This window comes from Poecilia latipinna, unplaced genomic scaffold (genome assembly GCF_001443285.1).
Source record: "Poecilia latipinna isolate Pla-1442-1.1 unplaced genomic scaffold, P_latipinna-1.0 Scaffold462, whole genome shotgun sequence".
Classification (NCBI taxonomy): Eukaryota; Metazoa; Chordata; class Actinopteri; order Cyprinodontiformes; family Poeciliidae; genus Poecilia; species Poecilia latipinna.
The window spans coordinates 434212-452738 of record NW_015113078.1 but is presented as its reverse complement, the minus strand read 5'-3'; the positions used below and the strand labels follow the sequence as shown (position 1 = coordinate 452738).

The window sequence follows — 18527 nt, the reverse complement described above, 5'->3', positions numbered from 1 at the left end:
AAAAGGTCTTGAAACAATACTATCGTTTATCGCAATAATTTTTTTAGACAATCGCTCAGCAAAATTTGTTATCGTGACAGGCCTAGTTGTAGCATGGATTAATTCCTTGCATCGTCCCCTGTGTCAGAGGCTCTTCGAAGTGTCAGACCCGGAGAAGGCACTCTACCCTTTTCTGGCTCAAGACCATGACCTTGGATTTGGAGGCACTGACCCTGAGCAGCTTCACACTTGGCTACAAACCGCTGCAGTGAAGCCCATAAGATCGCATCATCTGCAAAAAGCAGAGATGCGATCCTAAGGCCACCAAACCGGATCCTCTCGTTTTGAGATTTAGTAGGATGACTGAAAAAGTTCTTTACTAAAATGTATTTTTTATTTTTAAAAAATGTTTGACAGTTCTTGCCTACTGATAAGTAAACAGCACTTTGAGGATACTTTGTCGAATCTCAGTGGTTCTGACTCCGTAGATGATCGGGTTTATACAGCTGGGAAGGAACATGTACATGATGCTGACGAAGAGACGGCCAGCGTTTGGGAGACTGTTCATCCGATACGCCAAGTAAGCCGTGAGTAAGAAGGTCAAACTGATGACCATGACGATGATGTGAGTGAAGCAGGTGTGCAGAGCTTTAGCGCTGGATTTACCTGAACGCAGCACAGAGTGGAATATGATTATATATGAAGCAGTGATGCACAAGAAATCAACTACAGTGACCATAAAAACTCCTAATAACCCAACCAGACTGTTAATGGCTGTGCTGCCACAGCCCAACTCCACCAAGGCCATGTGTTCACAGACACAGTGGTTTATCACATTCCTGAAGCAGTACAACACTTTACCTGCTAGAATCACAACCGCTGACACCATGATCACATCCCTGATGAGAACAGGGATGATAAACCTGAGGAATCCAGGTAAAGACATGCGATCATGGTAGGAAAGGGGCCTGCAGATGGCAAAGTATCGGTCCAATTCCATCCAGACCAGAAGAGCCGACTGACAAGCGCCTAACATGTGAATCAAAAACATCTGAACCAGGCAGCCGCTCAGAGAGATCCCGCTCGAGTTGAACAAGACGTTCAGCAACAGGGTGGGGATGAGAATCAGTGGCAGGCACATATCAACAAATGACAAGCAGGCGATGAGGATGTACATCGGGGAGAGGAGGCTCCTCTGTGAAATGACCACATAGATCAGCAGGGAGTTGGCAAACAGAGACACAAAGAACAGAATCAGGAAGGGGATAGAAATGAAGGATTTCAGAGCTCCAAGTTCACTGAAGCCACTGAAGATGAAGTATTCATGTGAAGAAATGTTTTCCTTCAGTGGTTCCATCATCGTCTTCTACCAAACCGTCCTGGTCCACAGCTTCAGGGTCAGCCTGAAAAACAAGTAGAAAAAAGAAAATCAGGTCAATATTGATTTCCAACCAACCAACCATACATAAATGAAAGCAGTTGAATTACTTCTGATGTTGAAGACATGTTGCCTCATCCAAAAGTTTTGGTTTTTAAGTTGTAGTTGGAAACTATGAACTGACAGATTTGTGGCCTTCATGGCCTGTTGTCCTGTCATTAGCATCCTTGAAAACTACTGCTCTGCAACATTTAGATGCAACCAGCACACCTGAATCAAATAAATGCAATGAACTGTAGAAAACCCCTCAGCATAAACAACACATCAAATAAAAGAAAACCTAAATCCAAGCCAACTGTTAAACTCTCCATATCCCATAGAAAAAAAGAGATATTACATGCATTTAAAATACTTTGGTTTCATGAAAAATTAATTTGACCATTTTTTAGAAGTCATAAACATGTTTTGTGTTATTTTATCACTGATGGAGCAAAACAAATCACTTGCTTTGTAGAAGGTTTTCTCTAGATAATGTTTGATTTTTATCTGAAGTATTTTAGGCTAGGTTTTGAGTTTAAGTTTTTACCTGTATTTACAACATGTATTTTATTTAACTTGTTAAATAAGTGTCTTTGCACCTACATAAACTCATATTGTCATTAAAATACTTAGTAAAAATAAGTATTTGTTACATAAACTTTCTACACCGACAGTTTCTCACATTTCTTCTTTTTGTACTGGAACAAAAACAGAGGAGAGTGAAGAGTGATCCTGAAGATTTGGAATGTAATCACAATAATTTTCTCATTGGAAGTTTTATCTTTTGAAAACATTCAGAGTTTAAGATGGCAGGAAAACACCTTCATCTGCTTTAATATGACATCCAACTAGAGAAGAAAAGCAGCTAAAAGCTGAACAAGTTGCAAACAAATTACACTTACCAACATAATTGTATTGTAAATTGTTAAAATCGAAAATACCACAAATACTAATTTTGCACATCAGCAATGTATGTTTAAAGGAATAAAGTTCTGGTTCCCTGCTGACCCCTGAACTACATCAGTTCAGATTGTGATTTTGAAAGAAAACATATTGGCAACATTTTAAACATGCATGTTGAAACAACCAAGAGGAATTTTCTCATCAGACAAACCTTAAAAAGAGTGGTTTTGATCTGAAAACACATGTTAAAACACTGAAAAAGATCATTAAATGTTCCTGTGTTAGGCTCAAATCCCTGAAAGATTGAAGGAGAATAAATAGAGTGAGACCAAAGTTAGAACAACAGAAATGATTTGAATTTAAATGATAATCTGCTGGCAGTTCAGCTTTGATAGTTTCACCTGTTACTGAACGTCTGCTCATACCTTCTTTACCTGGCTCTGAAACCAGACTCCCACTGACTCGGACCTTTTATATGTTCAGTTACTCCGACGTTTTAAAGAAAAGGTGGGGCACATTTCCTTTCCTGAGTCACTTGGGGGCAGCTCATAGGAAGTTTGCTCGCCCATTCCTGGGATCGCTACAGGGTTGAACTTGACAGATGGTGACCTTGGCATGACCGTCTGAAATATTTTACCCAACATGATTGATTATTTGATTATTTTTGGGTGAAATGTGAATAATAGACACAGAGGAGCTGAACTAGGACTGGAATAAGTTACAAAGTAAGGAAGAAAATAAATACTCTTCACATAGAACAAAGAAGGTTATGCACTACCCTGATTATCGTCTTCATCAGACTGTGATACAACAGAGTGTCTCTTGGAAGCTTATTCAGAGCTGCTGAAATACAGACTGCTACAGGAGGCCCTTTCTGCTCACAGCCATCAGTTACAACATTTAGCATCTCTTTGGGATCGATAAAGTATTTTTTAATTGAATTAAACCACATGGTTTAATATATAACCACATAATGCTAACCACTAATCCCATCTTGAACCAGAGAATAATGATCTGCAGTGATGTTAGTGTTTGAAATATTTATGCCTTCAGTCTCCCATCAACATGTTTTACTGTAAATTCAACAGCAGCATCCTTATTTGAGTATTTAGGAACACGAAGGTTCAGTTTGGACCAATCGTTTCCAGTGCGTCAGCGTCGTTAGCATGTGCTGCCTGATCTCAGTGGTTCTGATGCCATAGATGATCGGGTTGAAGCAGCTCGGGAACAACAGGTACATGGTGCTGAAGAAAACTCGGACAGCTGCAGGAAGTTCATTCTTTATCCGATATGAAAGTAAAGCAATGAGAGCCACGGCTAAGCTAACCGTGATCACCATTGCATGAGTGATGCAGGTGTGTAATGCTTTGACGCTGGTGCTGCTGGACCTCAACATGGTGCTGATTATCAGAATGTAAGATGCAGCGATAAACAAGAAGTCAAACACAGGGATGAGGAAGACGGTAAGCAGACCTACATGGTTGTTGATGGCGGTGGAGCCACAGGCCAGCTCCACCAAGGCCATGTGCTCACAGAAACAGTGGTTCATCACATTCCTGCAGAACGACAGCTTTCCTGCCAAACTCACAAACAGAGAGATGAGGAGCATGTTTCTGACAACCAGTGGGACGATAAACTTCAGGAATCTCTGCAGCGCCATCAGTTCATGGTAGTGAAGTGGCGTACAAATAGCAAAGTATCGATCCAGAGCCATCCACAACAGGATGGTGGACTGAAACGCTCCAAAGAAGTGAATGAAGTGCATCTGAACCAGGCAGCCAATCAGAGAGATCCCCTTCCAGTCAAACAGGAAGCTGAGCAACATTTTGGGAACAAAGAACACTGGGAGGCAGAGATCAACACAAGCCATGCCGGCGATGAGGATGCTCATAGGCTGATGAAGGCTCCTTTGAGAAACGACGACATAAACCAGCAGAGAGTTGGCCAGCAGAGCCACGATGAACATGAGGAGGAACGGGACGAAGAGGACCGGCCTCAGGTCGCCCAGTTCTGCAAAACCATTCAGGATAAAGTGCTGCTGTGAAGAGACGTTCTGCATCTTCTTTTTACTTAATCCCGCCTGTTACAGCCTTGATGCCTGAAAACAAAGACAGAAACATTAGTTTCTTTCTGTCTCATGAATACTATGAACAAATCAATATACTTTTGTTTTTAGTTGACTTTCATGCTAAGTTTTGAATTTCACATCATTTTTAAACCCTCCTGCAGTCCCAAGAGTGGGTGCAGTGGACTCTGTGTGAATTTTTTTTACTCTGTGCGCAGTCCTGGCAGGGTTGCACTGACCCCACGTACGTTTTTTCAAAGTTGGGAACTGATGCGCTGACAGGACACACCCATCACTTCCTCGTTGTCTGATTGTGCATCTGTCGCACTTTGCCTGAGCGTCGCGCTAAGACCAGAAGGGTTAAAGGCAAAACCAAAGCTTTATAGTCCAAAACTGGAAGATACCAGTGTGGCACAGAAAATCTGTGCAAGGCTGAAAATATGTCGCATGTTAAAGCACATAGCAACATGAACTATGCTGAAGTTAAAAACACAAAATTTGGACCGACAGTCAATCAACAGACAATACGACCCATAAATGACAGAAGATGCAGAACAGAGCTCATCCTTAAGGGCCATTCCCTCTCTAACTTCTGCAATGAACCATTTATTTAAATCAGGTGTGTGAAGCAGAGAAAGACATCTCAAACATGCAGAGCAATGTCCCTCAACGGCCTCAAGGGTTGGTGTCCATCGATTCTTGGACACCTCTCCAACTCATTTAATTCAAAGGACTGAGTCCTCCTCAGCCTGTGAACACTGTTTGCAGCCAAAGCTCCAGGATGCCCCGCTGCCCTCGATTTAAACTATAAACCAAAGTCTTGTAGAGTCCAGTGTTTGTGTATCAGTCCAACAGCTGAAGCTTGTCCCAAACTGGGTGATCAACAGAGTGACGATCCCGAGCACAGCACCAGATCTACAGCAGAATGGCTGAAAAAAGAAAAGATTCATTGTGTTTAAGATAAAGATCAGACTTCAATCTTAAAGAAATGCTGTGGTTGGACCTTCATGGGGCGGTGGAGAAACAAATGTCTGCAAACCTTTTTAAACAGAAGCAACACAGGAAAGCAAACATGAACCATAATCCCTGAACACCAAACAAAGAGAGAGTCAGATAGAAACCACAACTGAGTTATTAAATAAACTGATATCATGGAAAAATGTAATTATTTGTTGTTTATCTGACGACTGTCTACCATCGGTTCAAACTTGTCACTAAAACTGAGAAGCCTGAATCTTTACCTTCAGCCCTGTTGGTTTTGTGTCAAACACAGAAACTGATCAGAAAACGGAGCAAAGCAGAGAGATCATCATGTAAGATCTACAATCATGAGAGGAAATGAGAAGCTCAGATTTTATAGACGAATCTTATATCTGGAAACTCTTATGCAGAGCTGAGCATCAATACTTACTAAACAATGTGAAGTTTATAGAAGAAACAAGTTAATAACGTGAAATATTTACTATATTTAAAGTTTAAAGGAATCCACATTAATACTAAATGCACACAATAGTTTGAGGAGCAGGTGGAGAATATTTCACTACAATAAGATCCTTTGACTGTTTGGAAAAGCTCATCAGCATCATTAATACCCAGCAGATCGAAGCTGAAACCACAGATTGGATCCTACAGGATTTCAGCTGCTGGAAAGTGAAAATATCTCTTACTGTAAAAACCTCTGATGCCGCAGCTTTATATTCTGATTCTGCTGGAGGTCCAACTCCCCACGGAGACAAAGCGCTGAGCAACCAAACCGAGACGCTAAGCAGCAAAAGCTTCGCTGGATGCTAAAGTATAAAAAATGGATTACAAACGTCCATATGTCGCTGTTGACAAAATACACACTGTAAAATGAAAGCATTGTGGATGTTTGAAACAAATACAACTAGATCAAAGCAGGATGTTTGTTGATGCCAGGCTCTTCTTATCAGATATAAACAAAACAAAAAGAAAAAAGTAAGGAATGTTTCAATCTGTTGGTCGCACCAAACATTGCGTGAGTAAAGATACATATTGATCAACAAATATAATTTTTTTAAAGTTGTCAATATTTGCACCTAACTGTAGAACAAAATCCCACAAATATGTAACTGTTAATTTACAGTTTGATTCAAGTTACTTTATTTCTATAGTGTAAATTCACAACATATCATCTCAAGGCATTTTAAAATGAAAAGTCAGTTCAATCTGGTCACACGCCCAGTCCGACTGATGCTGTAATTCACATAACGCAGTCATGTTCAATTTATTATTTAAGGCATTCATGGACAAGCATCTACTGAGAGGAGAAACTCCTCTTTAACAGGAGAAGCAGAACCAGGCTCATTGTGGACGGCCGTTCTCTAGTAGACAGTCTGAAGAAGTGACGTTGGAGTACTTTGTATGTTAAGTAGGAATGGCATGCTCTTTTATAGTTCTTTATCCAGTCCGGAGAACTCCAAAGGACTTTACACTACATCCAGTCATTCACCCATTAACACACAGAAGCTACATAGCAGCAGACTAACAGAAGCGAGTCCATCAGAGCTGGTACCGATTGTTCTTTCCCATTCCTCTGCAAAGGTGGACTTTCCCACTTTGTGCCTACATCCAAGTTTGTTGGTGTTTTTTGAGAATTCCCAGTCTAAGCAGATAACTCCAAATGCCTTTGAAACCTATGCAACAGAAGGAATATGCTGGGAAGCAGATGCTACTTTGAGGGTTGCTGAGGGTTCATACAGCCACGCCAGGAGCTTGTAGAAGGTCATGGAGTCTTCGGACCAACTCAGAGGCAGGAATGAGGCCCACATGCAGAAACTCTGTGTGTATTATGACCAGGAGATCGCTGGATTGGGGGTTTAGTTGGAACAGAGATCTGTCTAAAGGTGTCCAATGGAGCCAAAGTAGCAGAAGCATCCAGATGTAACCAGCAGAGAGTTGACGGGACCAGAAAACGGTGAAGATGCAAAGAGGAACAACTTTCCCTGAGACCTGGCCAGAGGTCCTGCTCTTTTCTGGCACAGTGCTGGCAGTATGAATAAGAAGCTATGAAGTTTAGTAACCCCACTGTCAAACCCATATAACGCAGTAGTGTAGATAAAAAGGAAATGAGCTTTACCACGAGACAAGCCCATACCATGATCCCACCGAAACCCAGATACTGTAGATCACAACATGTTTTTCTGGAAGCCCTGGAACATGCAGAGTCCAGACATTCTGTGCCGAAAAGCATTATGGGAACTGTAGTCCTGTTGCACAGGTACAGTCATCAAAAGTTGCTATCAAGTAACGGAAAGATCCTTTCAAAATTCAAAAGAGGTGTCCAAAAAATAACCTACAAGTAAAAATAATTTTTTAATAAAATGGCAGCTGAAGTTCAGAGTTTATTTGTGGAAGGCCCGCTCTGTTCGAGCTTTTCAGATTGCATCCATTACTTTTTTTTTCTGGGTCATGAAACTGCAGTAACGGATGAAACCACTCTGAGCTGCAGGGTGCTGTCAAGGTCACTCCTGGAGGTCATCTGTGTGGTTACATCGTGCTAACTGTGTCGCATCGGTAATGAGCCCCTGTGGAGAGCCCTAGTTTCACCATTTGGAGCACAACGCCGGGCCCAGAGGGCGTCTCTGTGTGGACATTATGACGCAGGACAATTAGTGCAGCCAGCAGTGGGAGAAACCAGGAGAGGATGCTCTGCTGTTGCCATGGTAACCACCAGTCAGCTCCAGGTTGCTGCGTTGGGTGTTTATTCTCCACTGTGCTTAACCGAGGAAGGATGGCAAAACAAGGACAAACTTTATTATATGGTGATGCAACTCACCATATAACTTAAATTCATTTAGTTTTAGCAACATCATCTGAAGATTGGGAGTCTTTTCAGTCACCTTTATGTCTGCCTGTTGAAACAGACAGTCAGTCATTAGGTTTCTATCAAACTGGAAACTGAACTTTCCTAAAGTCTCAAATCATTTTAGGTAATTTACCCCAAAGATTCATGTTAATCCGGCATATTCAAATTCCTCCCTTTCTGTATCTTCACTTTGTGAATTTTTAGCCAAAAAGAGGAAGAGAAGTTTGTCTAATAAAAAGGAGCATGATAAAAATCTTTTATTATAGAATCTTAAAAGTGTCGTCAGTTTAGCTGACAACTCGGCTAATGACAGCGGAGTTTCTCTTCTCAGCTGAATTTCCTTAATAAATGCCTGTTTTCCGCTAATGTTGAAAAAACAAAAGTTTGTAATTGCGGTATTTCCATTAAATAAGAAATCCAATTAAAATCAAACAAACACATTTGTTCACGCGACAAGTCATTAAAAATCATATTGCACCATCATCCTCCAACTACTTCCTGTCGTCGTCTTCGTTGTTTGCACCAGCGGCATCAACCAGTTGTTGATTATGTGACTTGTGTGATGAGGAAAAAGTTTCCATTGCAGTTTTGTGAAATAATCCAATTCTGATACAGCCTTATCAAAGGGGCAACATTTTTTAATCGAAAAACGAGAATTTTTTAAAGAATTTTTTTGTGTGTCCGTTAAGCAATTTTATTTTTTAAATGTCAAATTGCGCAATTGTATGGTCAATGAAAACTCAGTGATGTCAGATTGATAGTTTGGCTTTAAAAATGAAATGAAATTAGACATGCATAGCTGCTTTTTGGGAAACTAAGAAGATTTACAATGAAATCAGTCATTCCCATTCATGCATACATTACCATGCTGATAGATGCTGGATAGTAGCCAGTGCTGCCCGGAGGCAGTCTGACAGAGGCGCCAGCGCCATCAGCCCTTCTGACCACTAGCAGGTGCTTCGGTGAAGCGTTTTACCCAAGGACACAACAAAGACCAGAGCTTGAACTACCAACCGTCCTGCTACAGGACGAACTCCTGCCACCATCACCGCCATCGCCCCAAAGATTCACAACAAACGAGAAAAATTTCAGCTGCTCACAGTGAAAACCAAATCCATTAAGTTGTTCTTGCTTTGCTCTTGGCTAATCTCAACAGCACAAGAGTGCTGGAGGTCTGTGGTCACTGACTGATGAAAGATGGCCACCTCTCTATACTAAGTGCCTCAACATCCCACTGACCCCATTCTGTGATCCGACAGGCTTTGTTCATCATGAGTTCACTCCTACTGGAGACTGGAAGTCTATGTCTGAAGAAAAAACAGATGTGGGACGGCTATTAGGATGTTTTTCACCAGAACACAGCAAATACTGAGTTTCATAGTGTCCTGTTTCAGAGAGTTTTGGGTTAACAGAACCTTCAACTGGAGGTTTTTCCATATCATCTGGTCCTGTGTGACAACAAAAACCAGACGCAGTAGTTGTGTGGTCTGAACTGTTAATATTTCTTTGGGAACTCTCTTATGATTCAGCTAAGATTCATCCAGATCTGTGCAATAATCCGTATGATGCAATAAGGGCCTGTAATGAGCGGAGACCCTCTGTTCTACGTTTTTATGCACAGAACATCTTTCCTGAAACATCCTCATAATATCAGCAGTTTAAAGGTGACCAATATGTCTGTTGCAATAATCAGTAAATCAATTCATGGCATGATAAATTAAAACAACCTTAATTTCTATTTGCATGATTTTCTTTTTGTCTTTTCTCTCTTTATGCTAAAAACCAGATGATGAACGTCTTCAGTCTGGTGCTTTGGTCTCAACTAAACCTTTTTTTTTTAAGGACAGATTTGTTTACAGAAACTTCATAATTCGTTTGATTTGCTATTTCTGTTGTTTACTAATTTGGTGGTAAATGTTAATTAGAAATGAAGATTTATTGATCTTTGAGAACGTATTCTTGTGGTATTATGCCATTATTATCATTATATTCCTTGACGTGGTGTCACAGCAACATTATCATTTATCGTCGTAACTTCTGGGACAGTTTATCATGCAGAAAAATTTGTTACGGTGCCAGGCCTTGGGACCAACATGTCGTACACAGTGTCACCTTCAAAAGGTCAATGTTAGAGCTCTATGAAGATTACACTATTTACACAGACTTTACTGAACAAAGAAAGTTTTTTTTATTTATCCAGGTCAACAAGGAAATTAAAAATCTGTGCATCGGCTCTGAAGGGGTCTCAGGGTTGAAAGTAGACGAATCTCCAATAAACTATCAAGTCAGTCTCTTTTTGCAGACACAGCACACACTTTCTGATGTTTGGTTTTTACCTCAGCATAAACCGTAAACTAAAGCAGAGTCAGGGATTCATAGCTTGCCTTTTTGGTTTCCCTCAGTGTAAATCTTTGGCCCAAGCCCAGAACCAGTGTGCTATGAAATACTACACTGACCATATCCACCGACGTTTACTCTGCTACCTGACAACTTTATGCATAACTTCTCCTTATTTACCAGGTCATGTCATGTTGATTAATTTGGTGAACTATATACAAATTATAAACAATAAATTTATCTACTATAACTTTCTGAGAAGAATCTGCAAAGAAAAAAAAATTATGGTTGATCTAAAGATGTCAGACAGCAGCCAGATGAAACTCACATTTATCCAGGAAGAAAATTCTTTATTCTCATATTTTTCTCCACTGTTGCAACATTTTGATAGACATTGGATTTAATTTAAAAGTTATACATGCAGCTTTTATAAAAACTAAAAACTTTCAGTTGGTTTTACATTATGTTAAAATTATCAGATTTTCTTCTGACTTTCTCTCTAAAATACTTAACTCTGTCTTTTTGTGCTTAAGACCTGTTGGAAAAAAATAACAACGGTTAAAAGAAATCTTTTTAAAGATGTTTTATAAATCCTCTGGAAGCCATATTAATGGAACCAATAAAATATTGGATTTGATATGTCAACATCAGGCTCTAAAAACATTACTTTTATTCTTATGTATTATGCTTTTTTAAAATATTCAGAATTCATAATTAGACTTTTACAAATATTTCTGATTTTTGACATCTTCAGGCCGTACATCAGCGGGTTAAAAAGAGGCTGGGCAGTCAGGAAGTAAAGCGACAGAAAAAGCCGCAGAACATTTGGCAGGAAACTCATATCAAATCTGCTCTGGGAAATCTCGAAACTCCCACCGCAGGAAAAGTTCAAGATGGAGGCCAGGTGAGGCGTGCAGGTGTTCACAGCCTTCTGACGGGTCTGTTTGGACCCAGAGAAACACACAGCAAGGATCTTGATGTAGCTGTAGAGGATCAGGAGCAAAGAGATGAAGATGGTGCTGAATGTAGCAGTGAGTCCATAAATGTTGGTTAATGCCGTGTCCGAACAGGCCAGTTTGACCAGAGAGTGCATGTCACAGTAGACTTTGTTAATCTGGTTCCTACACAGCTTCACTGGTATCAGAGACATCATGAAGGACATCGCCACAAACGGATACAGCCAGCTCGCAGCGATGAGCACTGCGATCTTCGTTGGCGTCATCCTGGTGTTGTACTGCAGGGGGTAGCAGATAGCGAGGTACCGGTCATACGACATGACAGCTAGGTTTAGAAATTCAACAGCCCCGTACGAATGGACGATAAAAACCTGAAGCAGGCAGAACGGAGCAGCAACTGAGTGAAGATGAGAGAGGATCTGAACCAGCAGGAAGGGAAACAAGCCTGAGCTGCCATACAGTTCATTCACAAACAGGCTGCAGAGGAACATGTACATGGGTTCATGTAAGCTCCGGTTCACACAGATCACCGCGATCAGCAGGACGTTGGAGACAATGATTAAAATATACAAAAACAAAACAGCAGTGAAGTATAAATATGCCAGAACCCCAGAGTCAATATAAGCAGTCAGGAAGAAGAATAAAACCTGTGTAGAGTTGACCATCATGACATTTCAGTTGGAGCATGAAACAACTTCCTCTAGTTAAACAATTTCACCAACAAAACTGAATTTAACCACAAACTCCATCCTACATGTTGGACACAGTGTAATAATACTGACAACAATCTTTGAGGATTTTCATCACTCAGTCCTGATCAGGCTGAAGGTTTGAGTCAACAGTAACTGGAGATTGGGACCAACATCTCTAACATCATCACAGGACACTGAAGATTGACCCAAACACAGGAGACACCTTCCTCCTCACAGCCAGCGTGGGAACATCATCAGTGCCCCTCCCTCCAGAACTGAGCGGTTCCTCCTCTGTGGTCCTTATGACGTTTTTAATACACCCTCATGTCCAATGGGACTTCATTAACTGAAGTTTGTTGAAGGTTGGGAAGTTTTGGAACAGCAGAAAATACAACAAAACTAAGTTATATCAGTATTATACAGCATTATGGTTCTGCTGAAATAAACTCAAGGTGTATTGGAAATTGTCAGCCATTACAGTATTATGGGAAAGTACTGCTATTTTTTCACACTGTCATATGTTAACATGATGACAGGAGTGGGTAGGTCTCTGGATTCTTACAGTAACACCAACTGAGACCAGGATAGCATAAAAAAATTTAGGCTATAACTATGTTAAAATCCCCCACTATGNTTATTTTACCAGGATTTAATTAAAACTCGGAGAGTAAATCTGAGACCTGATCTAAAAATATTACAGTAAGGCCTAGCGGGTTTAGTGTTTTACAGTTTGGATGACTAAGGTAAAACACTCTAAACAGCTGTAGCTAATACGAGGGCTGAGACTAAAGAATAAATCTGAAGGAAAAATGAGTTTTACTCCTTCTCTGCACCCTGTACTTTCAGGAGCATAAAAGTTTAAATAATTAAAAGGAGTTTACTCATTTATACTAACATAATCCATTGCTGCATCCAAAACAAATCAATCTAATGCGCTCAAACTAACACACTATTCAGTAGGCAAATAAAGTTGTTAGTACCGGTTATTTTATGTTAGTTATCACTTAAAGATTGACTAAGAGTTGAGTTGTGATTTTGTGAATTCATCAGTATTAAATTTAGATTTAATGGTCTAATCCACTACTGTCCATGTTGACACTGTAACAGACTTTCAAACGGGTCTAATCAAGGAATAAATCATTGATATTTGGTAAATTATGTCCATATTATTGGGTTATAAATAATAAATCCCCCAATCAGTTACTGAGAGGACTCTGTAAAACACAGAAACAAACCCATAGTGGTTGAAATATAAAATTTAGAGGTAACACTCATGTTTCTCCACTTTAATTCAATATATGATAGACATTAAAATTTATTTAAAAATGTAGAATTCTCGAAAATGTGAAGTGAAGCTTTTCTGAAGTCTGAAAATTTTCACGAGGCGTCAAAATAAACATGTTCATCTGGATACATTCAAAAATACCTTATTCAGTGTATTTGTGTCTGTAAAACACTTTACTGAAATAAATTAGATTAAAGATGAGTTTTTGAAAATTTTATTGTTATCCTCTCAAACCGAAAGCTCCTTAAAAACAAATCACTGTCTGATTATAGACCCAATTTGCTTTAAGATTCAATTTCAGACACTAAAAACATTGCCATTATTTCTAAATTATTTAATTTTTGAAGATTTTTAATTTGGTGCAATTATGTCAGTGTTTTGCATTCATAATTAGACTTTTACAAATATTTCTGATTTTTGACATCTTCAGGCCGTACATCAGCGGGTTAAAAAGAGGCTGGGCAGTCAGGAAGTAAAGCGACAGAAAAATCCGCAGAACATTTGGCAGAAAACTCATATCAAATCTGCTCTGGGAAACCTCAAAACTTCCACCGCAGGAAAAGTTCAAGATGGAGGCCAGGTGAGGCGTGCAGGTGTTCACAGCCTTCTGACGGGTCTGTTTGGACCCAGAGAAACACACAGCAAGGATCTTGATGTAGCTGTAGAGGATCAGGAGCAAAGAGATGAAGATGGTGCTGAACGTAGCAGTGAGTCCATAAATGTTGGTTAATGCCGTGTCCGAACAGGCCAGTTTGACCAGAGAGTGCATGTCACAGTAGACTTTGTTAATCTGGTTCCTACACAGCTTCACTGGTATCAGAGTCATAGAGAAGGACATCACAACAAACGGATACAGCCAGCTCGCAGCGATGAGCACTGCGATCTTCGTTGGCGTCATCCTGGTGTTGTACTGCAGGGGGTAGCAGATAGCGAGGTACCGGTCATACGACATGACAGCTAGGTTTAGAAATTCAACAGCCCCGTACGAATGGACGATAAAAACCTGAAGCAGGCAGAACGGAGCAGCAACTGAGTGAAGATGAGAGAGGATCTGAACCAGCAGGAAGGGAAACAAGCCTGAGCTGCCATACAGTTCATTCACAAACAGGCTGCAGAGGAACATGTACATGGGTTCATGTAAGCTCCGGTTCACACAGATCACCGCGATCAGCAGGACGTTGGAGACAATGATTAAAATATACAAAAACAAAACAGCAGTGAAGTATAAATATGCCAGAACCCCAGAGTCAATATAAGCAGTCAGGAAGAAGAATAAAACCTGTGTAGAGTTGACCATCATGACATTTCAGTTGGAGCATGAAACAACTTCCTCTAGTTAAACAATTTCACCAACAAAACTGAATTTAACCACAAACTCCATCCTACATGTTGGACACAGTGTAATAATACTGACAATCATTCAGTCATGGTCAGGTTGAAGGTTTGAGTCAATGGTATCTGGAAAAAGGAGCCAACATCTACAGCATCTTCTCCAGTTGAAGTTCTTTGGACAAATGGGAGTGTGTCTGTGGTGTTTTATTTTGTTTTTAAGACGCCCACAGCTGCAGTGGGACATCATTAACAGAAGTTTGTTGAAGTTCAGAAAGTTTAGGAGAGAGAGAAATATAAAATCTGTTTTGAAATGTTGCCAGGTGACCCATCAGGGAGGTTGTCTTACTGCATGGCTGTCATCACTGAAACACAACCACGAGTAATATTAGTAATGTTCATAGTACTACCACTAATAATGAAAGTAATAAGAATATGAATACATTCATCTGTCCATCACATCCATACTATTTACTGTACCTTATTGGGTTGAGAGGTGTTGTTGGGGTACATCTTGGAAGGGTAATAACAATAACATAATAAAAAGGTTGATTGTTTAGGATGGTCATCTTCAAATCCCATAGGGAAGTGCATAGTCTGTTTGGCTCTGAACCCTCAGGGACCAAATGCTAGACGGAATCAGTTCATCCTCTGAACTGATCCTGGACAAACACAGGACAGACTGAATAATGGCTTTGGAGAAGATGGCCAGCAGCACTGTGGATAGTTAAGTTGCTGCAGGAAGTCCAGCATAGAGAGTTGGAGGTTAGGTTTATCCTGAAACACCTTAGGAAGCAAAGAGAGTTTCAATTGTGACTGGAAGAAGATCCACACAGTGGACAATCATCAAACTCCTTGGGGAGTATAGGGAAATGCAGATATTCTCTGTTGTTGAATTCCATTGGTTCAGGTGTATCTGTTTGTCTTCAGACCATTCGGGCATACAGCCTGATAAAGGCGCAGTCAGCCCTTAAACCAATCAAAAGCAAAGGGTAATATGGTAGGTATCATAAAGAAATCCTCGAAAAAGCTCAGGAACAGTATCTAAGAAGATCTCAAGTCAAATCTTGGAGAGATTAACAGAGAACAAGGAGATTTAGAGGTTCTCCTTTTTAAACCCTTTGTGGGAGCATGTGGAGCACAGAGTTGGGTTATCTAAAACTCCACGTGATACTGAAGTAGGAAGTCTGGACCCATTCTGTGGATGAGCCAAACCGTTCAGTGATGGACAAACACAGGACAGACTGAATAATGGCTTTGGAGAAGATGACCAGCAGCACCTATGAATAGTCAAGTTGCTGCAGGAAGTCCAGTTTCTACTAGACCTTCTGCAGAACAATTCCTGGTGTGAGGGCCATCTTAAGTCTAGGGAAAGGGTTGTTCCTAAAACACTGAAGTGATTCACTGAAGACTATAATGGATGTCAGTGATGATGGTGTTGAAGGTTGAGCTGAAGTTCACAGACAGGCTACATCCTTAGGTAATGGAGGTGGTAGATGAAGTGTCTCAATTTGACTGCATCACTTGCCTACCTGCTTGCTTGTTAAGCAAACAACACAGGATGTGCCCTCCAATGACCTTCAGATCCGTTATGATTGGTTGTTCAAAGGATTTCGTGGCCCAAGTGACAGTTCATAGTGCACTTCCTGGGGACAGGGGTAATTGAAGGGCATATGAAGCTAGAGGCAACCTCATACAGCTTAGGAGAGTTGGTAAATGGTAAATAGCCTGTACTTGTCGAGTGCTTTATGAAGCCCAGAGGACTTTTACTTTACACTAAGTCATTCATTCATTCCTGCACAAATTCACATGCTGATGGTGACAAGATACAATATTGCCCTGGGACAGCCTGACAGAAGAGAGGCTAATATGTACCGACACTTTCAGGCCCTCAGACAACCACCAGCAGATAGGTGAAGTGCATTGTCCTAGGACACAATATCTGAGACGGACCGACCAGGGATTCAAGCCAGTAACCCACCAATTACAAGACAAACTCCTACTAAAGTGGTGTGTTCTCCTATTGCCTGATCTGAGTTATTGAAGATTTGAGTAAAAATGGGGGCCATTTGGTAAGTCCAGGTTTCCAGTCATGAGGAGGAGACATTGTCAGGTCTTCAGAGGATTCCTGGTCTTCTGATGCAGAAGGAACCTATTTGCTTTTATGAAGACATGGGGTCTGGGGAGAAGAGTGTGTGCTCAGTGCACAAGTTACAGCTTTTGCACTGTGAAATGTGGAAGTCTGGTTTACACTTCTGAAAAGAACAGATTCGAAAAGGGTTATTAGCTGGTGAGAAAATGCTACCGGTGTGAGTTGTTCAAAGGTAGTTCTTCTGAGACTACTTATGCATATTCCTCTTAAGGCATGATGATGCCAGTGGCCTTGGCACCTGCATAGTTATGCTTGAACTTGTTGCTCGAATGGTAAAGCCTAGAGAGGTTAGACTCTAAGTGCTAGAGTTGTGATTGAGATTCAGAGCACAGAGGTGGATGTCTTGGTTGAGTCTAAACAGGCGGCCATGTGCAGGACGTTGTTAACACCACCCATAGAACTTTCTTTTGGTCTTCTAGCAGCTTCAGAAGCCCCATGAAGTGATTGGGTCCTTTTATCAAAAGGTCTTGTGTAACCATTAAATGCCTCTAAGGGAATCTGGCATCAGTCAGTGTTAACTTTCAAGTTTTGATGAATCCTCACGATTCTTCATAACCCTCCAGGTCCAAATATCCTGGTGCACATGACCATGTTGGTCAGTCATGTTGGAACATCCATCCATCGTTCATGCCCACTTATCTTTCCAGGGAGACCTGAGGCCTATGAGCACCTCTAACTGCTTTGACTTGAACATACATTGAGGAATGTAGAGTAATATTAAATTACATTTATTTATTTATTTCCTGTAAGAATATACAGGGGGAAACACATATTTACATTCATTCTAGATAATACCACACCTTTCATTCATTCTTGGGTATAATTTCATCAACTTTTATTCACTGAGGAAGCTTGAAAACCGTATATCATCTGTCAGAAATAAAATGTAACGCCCTGCCTCTTGACTAAAAGTTGCATTGTAATTTTGTGAATTCAGCAGTAAATATCTTATCCATCCATTTTGTGCACAAGGTGCCAAAAATTGTAGGTTTGATGATTCACCTCTATGCATAAAGACTCTTAACAGCTTTTAATTAGGCCAGAGTAAAGAAGAAGTCATCTTTATCTTTTGCCTGTCTTTATTTACCAGATATTTTGATATCAAGTCCATTGATTAATTAGGTAAACAGTTAATATATTTCATCTCTCTTCATAATCATAATGGTTGAAATACAGAACTTAAAGAACAGTTGGATGATAGTTGCGTTTCTCCAAGAAGATTTTTATTGTCATTTATTTCTCTACTGTTACACTTTTTGATAGACATCAAAACTGACTTAAAAACTGAACATTCTATAGTCTTTTTGAATATGAAATATATATTTTTGAATATATTATAATTATCCTTTGCTTAAAAATAAATTACTATTTCATTACTGATTTGATTTGTTTTAAAGTTCAAAATCTGCCACTAAAAACCTTAGTATTGTTTCTATAATTTGTCAGTTTGTATTGGTTGTTGAATACAATAAAACCATGTCAGTAGTCTCTATTCATAATTAGACTTTTACAAATATTTCTGATTTTTGACATCTTCAGGCCGTACATCAGCGGGTTAAAAAGAGGCTGGGCAGTCAGGAAGTAAA

The 18527-nt window shown here is 40.1% G+C and overlaps 5 protein-coding genes across 5 annotated transcripts in view; 1 reads left to right on the top strand and 4 right to left on the bottom strand.

Annotated features, from left to right (window-relative positions):
- The window catches only part of LOC106951527 (olfactory receptor 52K1-like), a 61167-nt gene that overhangs the window by 17955 nt on the left and 24685 nt on the right, over positions 1-18527 (top strand). The gene's annotated exons all lie outside the window — the stretch shown is intronic.
- On the bottom strand, positions 316-1359 carry LOC106951529 (olfactory receptor 52N2-like). The gene has a single exon (XM_015039136.1). The coding sequence runs from the start codon at positions 1337-1339 to the stop codon at positions 404-406; it is 936 nt and encodes a 311-aa protein (XP_014894622.1). The 5' UTR covers positions 1340-1359; the 3' UTR covers positions 316-403.
- On the bottom strand, positions 3408-4358 carry LOC106951479 (olfactory receptor 52K1-like). The gene has a single exon (XM_015039051.1). The coding sequence runs from the start codon at positions 4356-4358 to the stop codon at positions 3408-3410; it is 951 nt and encodes a 316-aa protein (XP_014894537.1).
- Positions 10958-12359, bottom strand: LOC106951528 (olfactory receptor 142-like). The gene has a single exon (XM_015039135.1). It carries the CDS (start codon positions 12149-12151, stop codon positions 11210-11212), a length of 942 nt encoding a protein of 313 aa, XP_014894621.1. The 5' UTR covers positions 12152-12359; the 3' UTR covers positions 10958-11209.
- Positions 13786-14853, bottom strand: LOC106951530 (olfactory receptor 142-like). The gene has a single exon (XM_015039137.1). It carries the CDS (start codon positions 14758-14760, stop codon positions 13831-13833), a length of 930 nt encoding a protein of 309 aa, XP_014894623.1. The 5' UTR covers positions 14761-14853; the 3' UTR covers positions 13786-13830.

Bases quoted from the DNA above. Each gene is read 5' to 3' on its own strand.
- LOC106951528 (XM_015039135.1), bottom strand. From the start codon at position 12,151: ATGATGGTCAACTCTACACAGGTTTTATTCTTCTTCCTGACTGCTTAT.
- LOC106951479 (XM_015039051.1), bottom strand. From the start codon at position 4,358: ATGCAGAACGTCTCTTCACAGCAGCACTTTATCCTGAATGGTTTTGCA.
- LOC106951530 (XM_015039137.1), bottom strand. From the start codon at position 14,760: ATGATGGTCAACTCTACACAGGTTTTATTCTTCTTCCTGACTGCTTAT.
- LOC106951529 (XM_015039136.1), bottom strand. From the start codon at position 1,339: ATGATGGAACCACTGAAGGAAAACATTTCTTCACATGAATACTTCATC.